Source organism: Phalaenopsis equestris, unplaced genomic scaffold, assembly GCF_001263595.1.
Source record: "Phalaenopsis equestris unplaced genomic scaffold, ASM126359v1 Scaffold000428, whole genome shotgun sequence".
In the NCBI taxonomy this organism is placed as follows: Eukaryota; Viridiplantae; Streptophyta; class Magnoliopsida; order Asparagales; family Orchidaceae; genus Phalaenopsis; species Phalaenopsis equestris.
Window position 1 is genome coordinate 6007931 of NW_018164869.1, and position 19078 is coordinate 6027008.

At 36.0% G+C, this 19078-nt stretch overlaps 1 protein-coding gene across 5 annotated transcripts; it reads left to right on the forward strand.

The window, feature by feature from the left end:
• Window positions 1-670: 670 nt before the first annotated feature.
• LOC110027586 (exosome complex component RRP45B-like) lies at window positions 671-17956 on the forward strand. Of its 5 annotated transcripts, none has more exons than XM_020729078.1 (8): window positions 671-968; window positions 1107-1237; window positions 3825-4047; window positions 4141-4393; window positions 11729-11938; window positions 12358-12472; window positions 12685-12754; window positions 13234-13327. In XM_020729078.1, exons 4-8 carry the CDS (start codon window positions 4359-4361, stop codon window positions 13239-13241), a joined length of 438 nt encoding a protein of 145 aa, XP_020584737.1. In that variant the 5' UTR covers window positions 671-968; window positions 1107-1237; window positions 3825-4047; window positions 4141-4358; the 3' UTR covers window positions 13242-13327. The 5 variants fall into 5 exon arrangements, 4 of the variants coding, with proteins under 4 accessions (XP_020584737.1, XP_020584736.1, XP_020584738.1 ...); XM_020729077.1 differs by having other exon boundaries at window positions 675-968; window positions 1110-1237; XM_020729079.1 differs by lacking the exon at window positions 13234-13327 and having other exon boundaries at window positions 675-968; window positions 1110-1237; window positions 12358-12486; window positions 12685-12759.
• Window positions 17957-19078: the final 1122 nt, after the last annotated feature.

A 19078-nucleotide genomic window follows, 5' to 3' on the forward strand; every position in this document is an offset into this window, starting at 1 on the left:
ACCTCATGCTAATGATATGAAGAATTTTATGTGATTTAATTTCATTGATATAAGCTTTAATAGTAAAAATTATAAGCATGAATATATTAAAAGCAAGAAATATTAGTGGAACTTAAAAGTATAATTACTCACATTTTCCTTAAAAGTCATCTTTAAAGCTTATTCTCCCACTTCTTTTCCATGACTAACACCTAATTTTTTTCTTTAAAATATTTTTTTTCTTTCAAATAGCTTTTGAATCAAAATTATCATTAATTCTACTCATGAAAACTTAAAATTTATCTAATGACATACAATTAAAAACGATATATAAGTAAATATATAAATTCTTACCTTAAAAGACTTGGTTTGTTTCTCTTTGCACCAGATCTTCTTTTCCCCTTACAATTCTATTTGATTCAATCTCTAATCTTATGCCTTTAATATTCGATTAAGTTAAACCTATTGTTAGCATTTAGCAAATAAAACATATAATTTCTATTATATTAAATAGTATTAATAAAATCTTAGATACTTTATCCTCTTTGGCTACACGCTAATGACTCGTTTGAGGTTTGGGCAGCTTATAACTGTGGCGGCGGCGTAAATTTGTTTCATGCATTAGAAATGCATTTATCATTGCTATTTTGCATTACACGCGGTCCGCGTTTCTTTATCGCGTTTAACCCGCACTTACTCTGCTGCCCCTTCCTTCGTTCGCGATTCGGGAATAAAGGAAGCTCCCAGTGCCGCAGGTTCGTTCTTCCTTCGACATTGCTTCTGCTTCTTCCTTCATCGGCACTCCTTGCTTCTGCCTCTTCCTTCATCGGCACTCCTTCTGCCTCTTCCTCCTTCGGCACTCCTTCGTTCGCTTTCCTCTGAGGTAATATGAATTCCGACAAAGGGCACTGTTCTGTCTCCTAAATCTGAAGCCTCTGCAGTCCCTCGCCGCCATCTTCGGCTTCTCCACCGCTCCTCTCTTCAAACTGGTAACGCTCCGCTCTCTCATCCGAGTTGATTTCGTTTTCTTCTCATATGTCGTAAAATTCAAATTGGCTCCACTCGATTTAGGTTCGTTTAGGGTTTTTTTTCTCTACCAATCTGTGGATTGTTTTGGCGATTTCTAGCAGGAAATATGTCTGCCGAGGAGCATCACTTTGAGTCGAAAGCGGATGCCGGAGCTTCGAAGACTTATCCGCAACAGGCAGGAACCATTCGGAAGAATGGTTATATCGTGATTAAGGGGAGGCCATGCAAGGTGTGCGCCTGATTAGATCCATTATGTGATTATGATAAATAATTTCTTATTTCAATATATATTGTTGCCATTTTTATGAAACTCTAAGATCATTACTTTTTGTATTAATTATTTTTTTTGATTTCAGTAGCTTGTATTTGAGATTGTAGGAAGCTTTGGCTGTTGTTGTTGTGGTTTTGCTGTTCTATGTTTTGTTGTATTTCTTTGCGCTAGGTATCTGTTTATTTGAAATGGAGAAATTTGCATTGCTTGGTTGGAAAAATTTATTCATATGGATTTGTTATATTATTTTGGTTTGAATATCCTTTGGAAGCATAGATTTAATTACTAGTTTTTAAGGTAATCCTTGGTCTTCTTGTAGACATGAGAGGCTATGGTATTAAATTTCTGTTCTTGGTTCACTACTGTTTCATGAATGTCACAATCATGATGAGACCCTAATGTAAAATAGTCCAGAGCTGTCAAGTAGATATTGACAAGTTCTTTGTGGTGCAGATTGGAATGTGCCCAAGAAAGTTTAGTTCGGACTGTTCTTCATTAGGAGGGGTTATAAGGGAAGCGTTGGGTGTTTTTTGAGTTTGTGGTGCTTCTAGTGAGATGTTTCCATGAGTTTCTTTCTTTCTTTTCAGAAGTCCCCAAAATTTACTCTCGAGTCTAGAGACATACACCTCATTTGTTTGAAGGAAATGCATTACCTGAATCATATATCAATCCAGTCTAGTGCTCAAACCTCTTGTTATCCATCAGTTTAAACATTATCTTGGTTGACATCGCATTTCTTTGTTGAAAATTTTGCCCATTTATTACCACCAGCGATGGAGTGGCGGGTATGAAGAATGGTGGCTATAGTTTTGGAGTTCTTTGCATGCAATGGAATGGAATTTGTTGAAATCAAAGATGGGAATGGAATTTATTGAGGATAAGTGTCCTACTTCAAAAGTCTCTTAAAACTCTTATAGTATGAGGGAAGCACCTAACAAACCCAAAACTTTTTAGAACACAGTTAAAAAATTTATAAGATGGAAGTTGTATTCATCAGTTATTAACTAGGTCTAAAGGAAGATTCAAGGGCTCTTTATTGGAGCAACATGACCTAGTCAATTACATAATATACATTACAAATTGAACGATTTATAATAAGTTTGAAACACAATAAAATGCATAAATTCCCATAAAAACATGCATTGTGATGTAGTTTGAAGCTAATATTCTCTTTAACTAACTTGATATTTGGTGCAGTAATGTGAGCAACAATGAATGAATCAATGAACTCCATTTTTCTTATTGTGACATAGTTATAGTCTTTGTTGAAATTGAAGGAATCAGTGCTCGTTTACCACTGCATGACTAAATGGTAATCTCGTTAATTTCTATCTGATTAGGGGACTGCAATCGATTAATTTGGATGGATCGGTTAAGAAATTTGCTCAAAATAAGTGAAATTGAAATCCAAAATACAAAAACTGACAATTTTTTTGCTAAAACCAAACAAAATTGAAATATAGATTAGTTTAATCGGCCAATTTGGTGGCAAATTACTCGATCAAAGGACTCAGCTAAAATTATTATTTGACCTAAAGTAATTAAAGATTAAGACTATTTCAAAATTAAAAAATTCATTAATCTTTCTTATCTCCTCACAATCTCTTTAAATTTTAAAATTTCAACCTGAAACAAAATAAACATATCATATGCTCAGTTTATTTTGTATTCAAATGAAATTATTTTCCTAATCTTGATATTATTCAATTTTTTAGTTTCTTTGATTTAATGATTATTAAGGTCGAATCTAAAACAAAAAAAAATGAATATTTAAAATGAAAAAAAAATGAATATTTTATTTTAAAACCAAACTGAATCAACCAAATGAGCTTAATTCTGTTCAGTTTTTCAGTTTTGAACAAACACCCTTTTATCCTACCAATCTTGTGCTAGATAGGAACTCGCTACAAAATAAGCTTAGACAATGTTACAATAGAAGTTGATAATTCTCCAATTGAGGAACCCCCCTATGGGAAGCATAAAAGGATTGGAAGATTTACATACATACAACTCAATTCTTTTTGTAATTACATATCTAACATCTAAAATTAAATTTTTACATATATGTCGCATTGCGTAGGCATGAAAAGATGTATTTCACTTTTTAAAAATTAAAATAGGGGTATATTTAATGTGATATGAGAGATTTGGTTCGGGAGGCAGTTTTATAGGTGCCCGCGGTGAAATTTGTGGAGTTTTGAGGTATCAGAACTGGGCAACATTCATCGTGATGTGATTTTACATTTTAAAGTCAATATTGTCATATTTTTCCTTGTCATTTTAACATGTTTTTTTTTTTGGGATCTTATTATAATCCATATTAGTATGTGAATGTGTATTTCACTTTCGTATATGTCACTGTGCTTATTTGATATAATCAAAACTTTTTTAAGTTATATAAATATTATTAAATTTTTCTGCATTTTCATTTTTTGACATTTGAAAAAATAACATTCTGCTACACAAATTATTTATTCAACTAAAAAAAATTGCAAATAAGCTGTTTACAAAACACGCTAACCAAACAGTTAAACTACTTATTCAGAACAGGAGCAGAATGATCAATTTACAGAATCAGCTGTTTTCCAGACGCACTACAGCTTATTCGGATCAGCTGGTCATCGGCAGATTATCAGGATAAGCTGCTTATCAGCAGAAACTGGATAAGCTGCAGCTGCCCCAAACAGACCCTAAATCTTAGGCTCTTCCTCTCACGATGAGCTGCCTTCTCCCTCTTCTTCTTCCCTCGAGCGTTGATTGACCGCATGGTGAGCTTGCTTCTACTTCTTTCTCCTCTTCTTTTGCATTCGAGATTTGGTTTCCTCTTACTCACACTCGACGCCGCCGCCTCCTTCGATTAGGGCATGACTTCACCTCCCGTGAACGCGAATGATGACTCTATTATCCTTCCTCCAGTCTTCCTTCACTCACAAACAATCTTTGTGGAAGCAAATTTCTCATTGGACCTCTTCTTGCGCACGTTCTAGTTTTGTCTCCTGCAAGTGGCTTTGACACACCTACAACCTTGCAGATCTACTGCAAACAATGAGGCCGATTCCCCTTTTCAATTGGCGAGGGCATGATACTTCCTCCTCTCACTCCGCAGCTCTGCTTGTAAGTTCCTTCTGCTTCTTCCTTCTCACAAGATGCTTTCCATTTCTCTGCTTCTCACTCTTGATCTCTTGTGTTTCTCTTGTTCCTTCGTCTGGTTTGATATTTCGCTGGGTGAGATACTCGTCTCCATAAATAAAAAATGTTGAGGCTATTGCTCAAATCGATCCATTTTTTAGGTTAAATATGTTTTTTTGTAATTAATATTTTTTTTCATTTACTACATTCTCACATTCTATAATAATTTTGTTCTCGAAATTCATGAACTTCATACTAGCTAATTATTTTGCAATTTAAACATAAACTAAGGGTCTGTTTTGGATCACTTTCTATTGTTTTCAATTTTTTTTTGTTTTTACTCTGTTTTGTTTTCTGTTTTCTATTTTTAGAAAACTCGTTTGGTACTTTGACGATTTAATGTTAAGAAAAAAAGAATACAAAACATGTTTGACTGAGTATTTTTTTATTTTTTTTATAGGAAAAAAAAATATTTTTTTAAAGCGATTGAGTCCACGTGCGCTATGGTATTAAGCTCTGCCTCCCATAGCGTATACAACATCTTCCTTGCTCCACCTAACACAAAACATTACCAGTGGGCGGGAGGGCAGCGGGTGACGGTGGGAGCCGAGCGGTAGTTGCAGCTTGCAAGGGCCGACCGCGATGCGCAGCAGCTACCAGCGGCCCCCGCCCGCCGGCGGGCTTGGGCCCGGTTTCTATTAAAAAACAGATAGCCAAGCCTGCTCACACTATATGTCGGGCCGGGACAGGCTCAGGGGACTTAAAAAGAAAATTCATTTTTTTACGAGAAATATTGATTGAAATGGAAGCTTAACAATGAACCGATAAATGCAAGATGCATCAAGTCTGCTGTTGTTGACCTTGCAAGTGAATAAAAAAACAGTCTCAAATTTTGGTGCATGGTTCTCTTGCTTCTTTGACACAACAGAAGGAGTTGGATTTGTAAATATATTATGAAGCCTTGAAGATCAAAACCTTGAGATGGGGAAGGAGAAAATCAATCATATTGAACTGGGAGAGCTTTATAGTTTATCATTGATAAATCTGCAAGAGAAGTGAAATCTTGATGAGTTTTGTTGACTGAATAGGATAAAGAGGAGATTAGTTGCAAAATTGTTCGGGCCGGTTTGCCAGGCTCTGGCTGAGTCAGGCTCGCAAAATTTCTATTTTTTGCCAAGCTCGCCCATTCTTAACTGGCTTATGGCTAGCCCGTCAGGCCACCTACCCAACGCACAGGCCTAGTGGCGGCGACCGACCGACAGGCGGGTGGTGGGTGCGAGGTGGGCAAACTAAGGGTAGCGATGAATCGACGACGTACTGCGGTGAGCGGTGGGTGACTACCAGCAGCAGGATGTGGAGGCTTGCGGCGGGCGGTGGAGACTTGCCTTGGTAATGCTCCAAAAAATATATTTTTAAACCAAAATAAATAAATAAATAAACAAACGCTACTTTTGGGTTTGTTTTCTGTTTTTTATTTTTAAAAATAAAAAACATAAACCAAAAGTGATCTCAAATAGGGCGTAAAATTTAGTTCTTGTTAAGTGAACAAAACAAATATAATAAATCCAACATATGAGCAACTCTCCTCTCAGGTGGACATACCATACCATTTTTAATTTTTTCCACCCTCGTCAGCCAGTTTTTAGCTTCCTCTGGCTCTCATGTTCCAAAAAATAAAGGTGATTTGATATCGTGAAAGAGCTTCAAGTACTTATCCATTGATCCTCCTCCACTGCCACTAGCTTGAGATTAATAATTCTTAATCAACTGAGTTACAACATTCATCATCAATAAATGCATCATCATTGACTGTGACATCTTAGAGTATATCAAATTCAACATTATCATCCTTGACCTCTTTCTCCCAATCATCCATAATTTTGAAATAATAATTAAATAAAATAGTAGACTCGATTAAAATTTTAATTTCTATTATTTATAACTTAAATCAATTATCAGAGTAAAACTTTCATAAAAATTCATGTTGTTTAATCTAAACTTTGACTCTTAAACAACTTTTGTTATGATTCAGTTCGAGGCTTGGAATTAATCAAGTCAGAAACAAATGGTTGGACAATTGAGTTAAATTTTATATATTTCTAATTCTATCACTAACAATTTAATGTAATAGAATTAATTGAAGGAGCCGTTTAAGGAAATGATTTAGTTAACAAATAAAAGTTACCTTTCTGGTTGATAACCTCTTCTTTTGCACATGTTAGCTTCCCTAGCGTTCATCTTATTTAAAAGCTTAAACCTGAAAGAAATATTAAAACAATATAATTAGTTATTTAAGATAACTTAGGAGCAATCACATTTTTAAACTATATTAACCTAAGCAAAATAAAATAATATGCAAGCTGATGTTTCATATTTTTATAAAAATCTTATATTAATCTAATGTATGTGTCAATGACATTTAATTAATATAATAAACTTATATTTTGATATGCATTAAATTTAACTGTATTATTTAATGTTTAATCTTTATATTTATTTTTAATTCATGATATTAATATTTACATCTGTCTTAGGAACATTGTCAAAACATAACCTAACACACTTTTTAATCGATATTATTTCATCGACACAGCTGCTTGTGATCTAAGGTGGAAAGGTGACTTCACTCATGACCGATTTTTTTCTGTTGGCACAACGACTAGAAATCCAAACATCACAATTGTCTAGGGTGGTAGGATAACATTAACGGGCGGGTACACTGACTCTCCTTGCCTGTACTATAAGGTTGTGGACTCCTCTTAACATGCACATATAAGTTCATATATACACTGCATTGTTTCCTTATAAAATACTTTACCTCTATCTACTGATGAGTAAATGCAATTTTATTACATTTATATGAATGAAATCAACTGATATGTGCACATTTATTAAAATTCTAAAGGTTAAGTAATAATGTGATATATATATATATATATATATATATATATATTAAAGAGTATGTGTTCCATATGTATATATATATGAGGTTTCCTTCGATTTAGGTTTTCAGCGAAGACCGATTCGACGCGACAGTTTGCTTCGGCGCACGCTGAACTCACAACTACGACTCTCCTTCTCCGTTCGACAGTGCCGCAGACCTTTGCTCCCTCCATGCGGGCTGAACGTCGCTGTTTCCTTCGACTAGGGTTCGGTGTGAAAGCTGCACTTTCGGCTAGGGTTTGAAGCTTTGATTTCGCTTCCTCTTTCTGCTGCAGGTGCCCTAATTGTCATTCGACTTGTTTCTCCGTTTCGACAAGCCTCAGACCTTCGCTCCCTCCACGCGGGTTGTAGCTTCGTTTTTCGCTTCCTCCCTCTTCTTGCTGCAGTTGGTTTCCTCCCTCTTCTTGCTGCAGTTGCTCTAATTGTTAATTTTTCACTGCCCGTCAACGCCTTGCCTCCTGCTTCAACCGGTGATGGCTTCAGACAGAACTTATGCTGTTGCCCTTGCGGGTGTTCACGCCACAAGTACTCCTAAATTGTGTTTTTTTCCGCCTTCCTTTGCATTGGAGGAGGGGGCGAGTTCTGTTACATCAAGAAATTCGGTAGGAAGAATGAGAAACCAATCATCTTTTTTACTGAAGCCAAATGTAATCAGCTTGCTTCCTCATGTCGTCTGAATTTGGTCGGAAATTTTTTTTATGGTCATCTCAAAATGGAGCTTATTCGTAAGGAATTTGAATTTATGCACCTTGTTAGGAAATGAAAAATTAGACTTTTAGATGGGCGGCAAATTCTTATTCAACCTAACAATGAAGAGAATTACACACGCTTTTTTGCTAGAAGATTAGTTTGGATTGATGACAGAGCAATAAAAATTTTGAAATGGTATGTGGATTTTAACCCACAGACGGAGCCACCAACTATTCCGATCTAGATTCTCCTCCTTGGCTTGAAATTTCATTATTTACTCAAGAAATGTTGTATTCTATAGCCTTAGCCTATTGTAAGCCACTCAAAACGGACGTTCCTACTTTTAATCTTTCACGTTTTTTTAGAAGCCAGAGTGCTTGTTGAAAGGGACATCACTTAAACCGCTCTACAACATCAAGGATATTGACAAAATGTAGTTATTGAGCATTTCGCTTCGTATTGCTCGAATTGTCGTATGTTCTACCACTCCAATTTTCAATGTCATCACTTACACCCCATCTAAAACCTAAAAAGCAAAGTGCTCAGCCAGAGGTACAAATTCCCCCTCTTAATTTGCTCCAAGTTAGTGACATTAATGATCATCACAAGGATATCCTTGACCCTAATCACATTGTGGTAACCGTACCATCTAGCCCACTGGCCGACGTTGCTGAAGCTTCCACTATCCCCGCTGGTAAAATGTCAAATACTCAGCCTACACATGCTCAAGATGTAGGTCCTCTGATTCCTCCCGTGGAACCTTTGTTCGTGAGGGTAGAGGAGACATTTCATATTTCATCTTCCCTAGAACCTATCATTGATGTAACGGTTGACAATCTTTCTACTACAGCTCTGCCACCTCATCAAATCTGGCAAGTAGTTACTGTTAGTCAGACACAAGGGGCTCATGACGTGCAACGGTCTATACAGCCCGACAAACTTTGGACCAACACACTGATCAGATGAGCCAATCTTTGGATAAGGAATGACAGATTTACACATCCAAGAAGAAGAAAAAGAATGGAGGCCTACTAGAACTCAGGAATTTAATGGATGATACATTGGTTGTTTCGGGTAATGACAGTAAACTTAACCATTTGTTAGCTGGTTCCCTTCCTTGAACCTGAAGTAGAGATAATGCTACATTGGGTCGTTTTTAAGCTACCTGAATCTGCGATTGTTGGCAGACTTTTTGGCGTTGATTTTCATGTTTACGTTTTAATCTTTTTGGGTATATATGTATTTCTTGGGACCTTGGTTCGTGTTATATACCGGGTTATAGGGTGCCATTTTGGGCCATCCCATCCAACCTATCTGTACCTTTACTTTTTTAATAAATTAGCCCTTGGGCTAACACATATATCTTTACTAGAATATTAGGGTCATACAATAATATAATATCTTTTTAAAATAAACTATTATACAATTATTAAAGCAATAGCATTTAACCTGCATACCTTGTGACTAGCAATATGAAGAATTTTATGTAATTTAATTTCATTGATACCAGACATAATAGTGAAAGCTTTAAGCAGAAATATATTTGAAATAAGAAATATTACTGTAATTTAAAAATGTAATTACTTATCTTTTTATTAAAAGATCTCTTTAAAGCTTATTCTCCCATTTTACTTCCTTAATTAACTTTTAAATCAATTAAAGGTGTATATGTGTGTAGGTATGTATCAATTAAAGCTTATTCTCCCATTTTACTCCCATTTTACTTCCTTAAGGGGGGCTAGCTTGCCCTATCGGGTTAAATTCTTGGATTGGCTAGGATACATACTAGTCTGCCCCAGTTCTGCCTTCGTGTCTTCGTCCTCGGTGGACATATGCATCTCAAGAGAATGTTAGCGCTAAGGTGGGTTATCCATGATAACATAAAAAATATATAAGTATGGGATATATATTATCATTCAATGAATATATTAATATTAAAAGAAGATACAGATAATATTTCTAGAGAACTCAACAATGAATCTTACAGGGAATTGCCACAAAGTTTCACAGTTTATTGCATAAAAACAAAATCATATTATTTCATCCTATTATGATTTTCTAATACAACTCACATCAGATTTATAAGCATTAAAATACTCATTATTACATATTTTGCAAAGAAAAATATTTATGGGACATTTACATACCCAGCACTTGAAACATGACTATTTAAAAATCTAGCATCCTCATTCAGCCATTTTTTATTTCTCATTCTAATATCAAAATTCATGATAAAACCCAACCCATATTTTTAAGTTTTATCAAATTCTATTTGATCGTGGCACGAGTAAATGCACCAGTTCGGTAGTTAAAAAAAATGAACTGGGTGCGATTTTTGTAAATAAAAATGTTTGAGTGCTATGCATATAATTATCCAAAAATTTAAATCTTTACCATTTGATTACATAATTGATGGCCACCTTGCTTAATTGAATAGATCTTTGATTATAATGCATTCAAAGCCTCATTCAGCCATTTTTTATTAGAAATAGATCCTAATAAAATTTTTTTTTTTAATGTTCCTCTGATTGAATGTAGTGATGGTACAATTTTTTTTTTTTAAACTTTCTATATTTGAATAAAAAATTGAAGGGCTTCTTCTGAAGTCTAAATGATAATCGTGATGATAATGAACTCTTTCTATAACGATAATACTAGCATAATAATTTTTAAATAGGAAAATTTTCATAGATTGATTGTGATTACTTTTCCTGTACTTCATATTGATGATGAACTCCTTGCATGATGATAGCTCCAACTTTATGGTATCTTCAAAACTTGTCACATAGATAAATCAGGTTTCCACTGCTAAGCATCGATGTTGTATTGTGAAACATCAGATTTATGCTGCGGCCTTCTTGTTTAACATCAAAGTTGCGATGGGAGCTAGCTTGGAGAAGGCATCAATGATGAGATCCCAAGGAAGTTGTGATGAGTACTTGTGGAGAACGGACTGAAGTTACCATTAAAATTTGAAGTTGAAAAGGAGTTTGTGAGACTTGTGAATTTTGAAGAAAAAGAGGAGTTCATGAGAATCATTGTAGAAAGCATATGGAATTGGACTTCGGACGGGAATTCGATTTATTATTATGTGGGATTTAATCAAGTTCTTGACAAGCAAAAGGCTTGAGCTTTGTTATGCTCAAAATAAAAACTCAGATAATATTTGAGCAATAATCTTAACAAAAGCTCGATCTTCTAGCTTGATAAGCTTGCCTCATTTGAGTTCATGAACGAGTTGAGATCGAGCTGGCTTGTGAGCCTACTTGATTTGTATATACCATAGTTTGAATGATTAAATTTGCATAAATGAATGGAAATATGCTAAAAAGTGTTGATAGAAATTTTTAACATTGACCGCTCCTTTATTTAAATGTTGGGGTATTTACATACATACCACCCATTTCTTATGTATTTACATATCTATCACCTAAACTTTTACTTTACTTTTATATCACCCAAGTCTTTCATATCACATAAAAAATACCACCATTTGAACCTTTAAATTGCGAAATATGAAGTAATCGACCTCGCATGCGTTAAGGAAGTGTCATGTATCTAAAAATTGAAGTTTAGGTGTTAGATATGTAAATACATAAGAATTGAGGGGTTGTATTTAAAATTTTTTTAAATGTTTTAGGAATATCAGGTCAAATATTTTCTAAACAAAATTGTTTTAATTTGCAGGGAAGATGGTTCATCAGAGGGTCCGCTTGGTGAGGCGCATGTTATTGGTTTTGTCAGTGGTCAAGTTGTCCAACCTTATAGGGACCGACCCAATGAAGGGACACTAGCAATATTTACTGAATTTTCACCAATGGCTGATCCCGCTTTTGAGCCCGGGCGGCCTGGGGAGTTTGCAATTGAACTTGGGCGATTAATAGATCGTGGTCTGAGGTAATTGATTTCCTTGTGCTTAGCAAGAATATATTTTTGGGGCATTTACATAAATACCATACAATTCTTATGTATTTACATGTCTAACGTCTACTATTATATTGACAAGCATGCCACTTAAATATTGAATAGCAAATCAAAAATACCACAATCACCATCTTTTTAAAAGTGAAATAAACCTCTTCAATCATAAATTTTTGACACAACGGTGTTATGAGGGTAAATATCAAACTTTGGGTGTTAGATATGTAAATACACAAAAATTATGTGGAATGTTTGTAAATTTCCCTATATTTTCTCATTCAGTACTTTTTTTTATAACAGTTTAGGACTGATTACAGCTCATTTTCTTGCCGCCTTGCCTTTATGAGCATTGTTTGTAGCTATCATCGATTACATCTTCATTGGTTCACTAACAGGAACCTCATTGACACTGCCAATATTGCTGCCCTGGCTGCTCTCTTGACCTATCGAAAGTCTGAATGTACGTTGGGAGGCGAAAATGGTCAGGATGTTGTCATTCATGATCCTGAGGTTTCTATCCACCGGTATAATTGAATTTCTAGTTCACGAATTACATATTCAATTGGATCTATGCAATCTTTAAAATGTGTTTTTTTTTTGAATTGCACAAATTCACTGTTTTTATGGAAATTTATATTTTTCTTAAGCTGTGCCTGTTATTTTAGGTTTATTACATCTCAACGAACATTTTATTTTCTTATTTATTTTCATGATCTTTCCAGGTTAGGGAACCACTTCCTTTGATGATACATCATTTTCCTGTTGCAGTAATGTTTGCTTTCTTCAATGAAGGTGATGCTATGTTATGATTGCCTAAATGCATTGTTTCAATTCTTAATTGCTAAGGGCTCGTTTGGTATTACTTTTATTTTTTGTTTTTATTTTTATTGTTTCTTTTATTTTTAAAAACATGCTTCCTTGATATGATTTTTTATATGTTTTTATTTTTTACTTTTAAAACAAAAATACTTGTTAATAAAAACACTCAAAACAATTAAATGATATTTTGAGTGTTCTTAAAAATATATAATTTTTTATTTTTTAAAAAATTATTTGTTTTTAAAAATACTTAAAACATATAAAATATGTGTTGAATGTTTAAAAAAAAAACTATATAAACAAATATGTTTTAATTTAAATCAAAAGATAAACAAAATAAAATAAAATAAAGAAATTAAAAAATAGAAGTGATCTCAAACGGCCCCTAACTATCTTATTTCTGTTTGTTCATATTTTTTCTTTTGTTTTTTCTTTGGTATTGTGCTCTGCAGGTTATTGATCCAACTCATAAGGAAGAGGCTATCATGGGGGGTCGGATGACCACTACATTGAACTCAAATGGAGATGTTTGTGTCGTGCAAAAAGCTGGAGGAGATAGTGTCTCAGCTAACGTTATCACACATTGTTTGCGGCTTGCAGCTTCAAAAACTGGGGAGATAACTGATAAAATTATAAATGCGGTGAGACCGATGTCTTAATGCAGAATACCCTTTATTCTGTTGAATCAGTGCTATTATTTTGATGAGCATTTACATACATAGTGGTTCCGGAGCTAAACAAATAAGAATATGAAAACCAAATATTATTGCTGAATTCAAATAGAAAATTAGAACCACACAAACGGAAATAGGAAATAACACCACCAACACACCCAAACTCACACTAGGGGGTCGATTTAGGAGTGGTGGTGGTCGGTTATGGGGGTTGGAAGGGCAGTAAGAGGCTGGGATGATGGTAGGAGCGCTGGTGGGTGGCAGTAGCAACAACAAGCGGTTTTGGGGTTGCAGTTTGGGAGTGGCAGCAAGTGCGGAGCAGTTGGACAGCAGGCAGGTAGATCAAAGCAGCAAAAAATTGCTGTTTGGGGCTGCAGGATGGTGGAATGCAGGTTATGTGAGGTAGTAGCAGGGTGGACGGCTTGTTGAACAACAGCTAGGCTGAGGTGAGGCGGTTCAGGGTGGCTGGAACAGTAGTTAGGTGGTAGGGAGATGATTCTGCTCGCTGAAACAGCAGCAAGGCTGCAAGGAGGATGGTTGGCTGCTGCAGGAAACATCAAATGAAGCTGTTTTCAGGGAGGCTGCAGCAGGGAAGGCAATATAGGGATGTAAAGGAAGGATAGATGAGAATAATCACTACTGTAGGAGCGAGATACAGTTAGAGCACCACTCCACCCTTGGATACAACCCTAGACGGGAAAAATAGAGACGTCGGCGACTGTTGATTAATTCTGTAACTTGCTTCTTCTACTTGTCTTACTCACCTGCATGTATATGATAACCAATTTTGTTTGGAGGAGTTAACTCTAGAACGAAAGTAGCGCAAACTGGGAAACTCTCAATGAAAACCACTAGGAGAGGCTTCTTTTTCTCTGGAAGGACTTGGCTCCACCATCGGATGTTCTTTCCAACAAAACACGTAAGGAATATTCAAAGCTACAGTTCAGCGTTCCCGTCTGGCCATTTGATTGTGGGGGTGTTGTTAAACTAGACTGAATTTTAATATACCAATATTACTTCATATAGTTGTCCAGAAGTAGCTCAAAACCTTCTCTTCTCTTACATATTAGATTCCCTAAGCAGTGGCAACTTAAGAGATAGAATGTATGTTTGAAAATCCTGAAATTATTTTTTCTAGAATTACCATGTTTGGCGTCAGTTGCTCGAACTTATGACTCTCTTGGACCACCAATGTCCGTAATGCTTCTGTTATTGCCAGCAAAAAAGGTAGTTCATGTCTCCAAATCCATAAACTTTGATGAACGCTAATTACCTCTGACTCACTATCTTCTAAAACAACTATTGTTAATCCTAGTGGAGTATCTCTTATCGGTTTCGCTTGAATCGCCGCCGTCTCTTTTTTGTCGGCTGAAAGTTGAGACCTCTCTTTGGAGGTTTCATCCTCTCCTGTGACTCTATTGTTCTCTACTTAGTGAAAGAGATCACACTTCTATTTGGGCAATTAGACCGTGAAACTTAAAGCATTTATTGGCGGGGATGAATTTGGGAATATTGGCTCTCCACCTTTTCTCCACTCTGTTCGATTTCCTCATATGGTTGAGTCAACTTAGGTGTCCCATTGGTTGTTTTTTGATGCTTGATCTTGGGTTGAACTCTGTTTGTAAGATGAGGTAGTCGCTCGGTGATGATGTTGTGACTAGTGATTCTCCAAGATATCGTACTTCCTATAATGTGCGGGTAGGTAATTGTGTTGCATCTTTCTTTTTATCTTGAACCAGGTATTGATTTTTCCTTTTCCCTAATGTTGGCATTGGTGCTTCAAATTTTCTTACCACGTCAACAAAGACTTCTTTAACTTGATGACGATTAGCTTTACCATTATGTCCGATGGATTATCATGGTATTCAAACACACGTTTCACTGCCTGAAGCCATTCGATGAATTCTCTGTGATATCTCCACGTCCATCAAATTTGAGTGAATTCAGATTTACATCAAGATCCCGGCTCCTCTTATTTTTCCTGCAAAATCATTGGGGTAGTGGAACTTCATCCCTAGAATTTGTCTGGTGGAATGGGATTCACTTTATTCCTTAGATCTGGTGAGTTGTTGTTGTGGGTACGGGTGACCCTTCCAGATTGTCATCAATCGAAGGGAACAAACCTCTGTTGCAGTTGGAGAATTTTCCGCTGCATATTTTCCATAGAAATTCTCTTGGACATCTTGTTACGAATCTCTCATAACTAACATTATGGCATCTCCTCCCGATCAGGTTTTCGACAATTGTCTCCTCGGTGGCGTGGTGAGAGTTTATATTTGAGAGGTGAAAGGGGGTGTATAGGATTGGCCCCTGGGGAAATTTTTTTTTGGGGGCTGATTTGAAAAATCAGCAAGGGCGTGGGGTTTTGGGAGATTGGTAACCCTATGATAAGAGAGGGTTAGATTGATTCTGATACCAAATGATACCAGAGTTAACCAAACGACAATAAGAAAGTCAAATATTATTGTTGAATTCAAATAGGGAATTACAACCACACAAACAAAAATAGGAAATAGCAACATCACAACACAAATTCACACCAGGGCGACCCATGGGTGGTGGTGGTCGGTTATGGGGGTTGGAAGGGTGGTAAGGAGCTAAAGTGATGGTAGGGGTGCTACTAGGTAGCAATAGCAATAGCAACAACAAGGTGATTTTGGGTTTGCGGTTTGGGAGCTGCTGAACAACAACTAGTTAGATCAAAACAATAGCAATTTGCTATTTGGGGGTGGTGAAAAGGTGGAATGCGGGCTCTAAAAGGTATTAGCAGGGTGGACTATTGGTTCTGGAATGTGGAAACAACAACGAGGCTGCAGGGAGGCAGATCAGGGTGGTTGGAACAGTAGCTAGGTGGTAGGGAGAATTTTGGTGGCTAAAACAACGACAAGATGGTGAAGAGGATGTTTGGCGGTTGGAGGAACAAATGATGCTTTTTTTTGGGCGGCTGTAGTAGGGAAGGCAACAGTGGCAACAGAGGGAAGAATGTGGAGGAAGGATAGATAAAGTTAATCACCATTGTGGGAGTGAGATACAACCGGAGCACCATTCGATCTTTAGGTACAATCCTAGATGAGAAAACGAAGATGCTGGTGGCTGTTTTGAATAACTCACAACAAAAATAACCCTAGATTCCCACAAAAGTAAATATCTAATAATAGGATAACTAGGAATAGCCCAAGAAGATTGACCGAGTCCTCAGAAGACAACTCTTGCATTGTCCAGCATCGTGGTGGGACGCTCGCGTGTCATAGCACACAATTCTTTTGAATTATATATGTCACACCTAAACTTTCGTATTTATACATAACACTCGAATCTTTAATATCATAGGTTTAAAGCACCAAAATGCTTTGTATGTAAATATGAAAGTATGAGTGTGTGAGATATGTAAATACATGAGAGTTGTGTGCTACGTATGTAAAATTTGCTATTCTGATTTTACACTTGTATAGAGGGAACCAAGGATTCTCAAATTTGAAGATTTTACCTAGTTCCACAAAAGAAGACAAGGGAAGTATATTATTGGAAATAAATATAAGCATTGCATTATTGTTTAGTTTTGGACTAGCATATGCCTAGTGTTTTATGGAAAAAATAGATATAACATGAAGAGCATTTGGCCTAAAGGGTTAGCTCCATTAACACCGATTATGTGTCTGCCCTAATGGGGAAGGTTCATGTGCATTGTAGCATTGGAAGAGTTTTTATCTATGCGTGGAACTATTATCATCCGCATAAATATTGTATTATAAGTAGACTTTTACTTTTAATTCAAAGTAAAATCTATCTCAAAGGTAATCTTATTCAGGCGATCTTTTTTGTTTTATCCGTGGGATTACTTACAATTAGATCATTCTATATTTACTTTCGATTTGTGAAAAATTGAAGGCATGCTTTGTATTGGTGACCCAAAAGCGGTATTCTCCATCCTCCACAACAACTTATGAGGTTTTTATACATTAAATTTATGGAATTTATCAGGAGTTTTCTGAATAATTGTGTCATTTAGCTACACTGGCAAATTTGTCCTAAATGTATATGATACATTAAATTTATGTGTTATATATATATATATATATAACGATTTCGCTTCTTGCTTTGACCTGTTTTAGGTGGATTCATACAACATTGCAAGAGCACTTAGGAAAGCTAAACGCCATACTTCATTGGTGGCATCTGATATTAGTGTACCTGACATCAAGCTCAAAAAATCAAAGAGGAATAAAAAAATATCGTTGATACAGAAAATGATAGCATTCCAAAAGGAACTGCTCTATCTAACAAAAAAAACATCGACTTCATCAGAAAGTATTCTGATTCATTTATTGGCGGCCCTTCAAATTGGTAAAACTTCTATTATGTTGCATCTGTAGCACATTTTATTTATATGGAATTTTGGTACATAATTTATCTGGTTTGAGTTCAGATCAACTGCCTTAATGTGCAGGGATCCATACTCTCAGGGCATACCCCCAAATTTTGTCAGAAGTGCCCATAGTTCTCCAGGTATTCTGTCTCCTACATTACCAGAAAGTGTGCATTACTTTTGTTTGTGGTCCCTCTTATGTTTCAAAAATTTTTTAGGAAGATTTACATACATACCACTAAATTCCTATGCATTTACATATCTAACACCTAAAATTTTAATTTTTACATGCATGCCACCTTACATATATGCATAAAAAGGCGTGTTTTACTTTCTAAAAGTTAGAATGGTTGAATTTTTAATATGATATGAAAGATTTGGCTGGTGTAAATGTAAAAAGTAAAGCTAAAATGATGGTATTGTGATATAATATGAAAGATTTGGCTGGTGTGAATGTAAAAATGTAAAGTTTAAGTGTTAGATATGTAAAATGCATAGAACTTGGCTGGTATGTTTGTAAATGGCCCATTTTCTTAAAGCAAATGGTTCCAAAAATATTTAATCCTTAATAATGTTATCAATTAGCGTGGGATTTCATTCAATGGTGCATGCTACCAATTAAATGTTGATGGAGAAGTTATGAAAGTCTGTCATTAATTTTGTTGCAATGATGCTGTTTATAGTTCTACTTCAGGATCATCTGAATTAATCCTATTGTTTGAAGGAAGAGACTGGGGTTCCGCTCTTTTGTAGCGGCCAAGCTTCTTTATGTATTGCAAATTATTTGTTTGTTGTAACCGGGGTTAAAAATTAAAGTAAGGTACTAATACTGGGGTTAATCCTAATGATAACGGAAATACAACTTTCATTACTGAAGTCTAATAGTGATCACAACTAAAGACACTTAAAATTAGAAACAACAAAAGATATGACACAAACTCAACAAGGGCTTAGGTTGAGGTTGGTGGTGCTGCGGTTTGAGGAAAAGCCTGCATGGAAGTGGTGAGATGGTCGGAAGGCAGCAAGGACTGCTATGGTTGGTTGTCAGATAGCAGGGAGGTGGGCGGCAATTGGTTATGCTGGGATGGCTGCAGCAGGGAGGTGGTGGCAGGGTGTTTGAAGGGGTCAGGCAGGTTGTAGGTAGAGGATAGGGGCCTGTGGAGACTTGAGAGTTGCCGACTATAGGTAGGAGGGAAAATGAGAGGTCGCAGATGTGGGTGAGGACGGTCAGCTATGGGTAGGGGGTCGAGCGGTCGG

Excerpts from the sequence above, each read along its gene's own strand:
- LOC110027586 (XM_020729076.1), top strand. Across the intron at positions 13,423-17,567 it reads CTGATAAAATTATAAATGCG|GTGGATTCATACAACATTGC; the intron begins GTGAGACCGATG and ends GACCTGTTTTAG.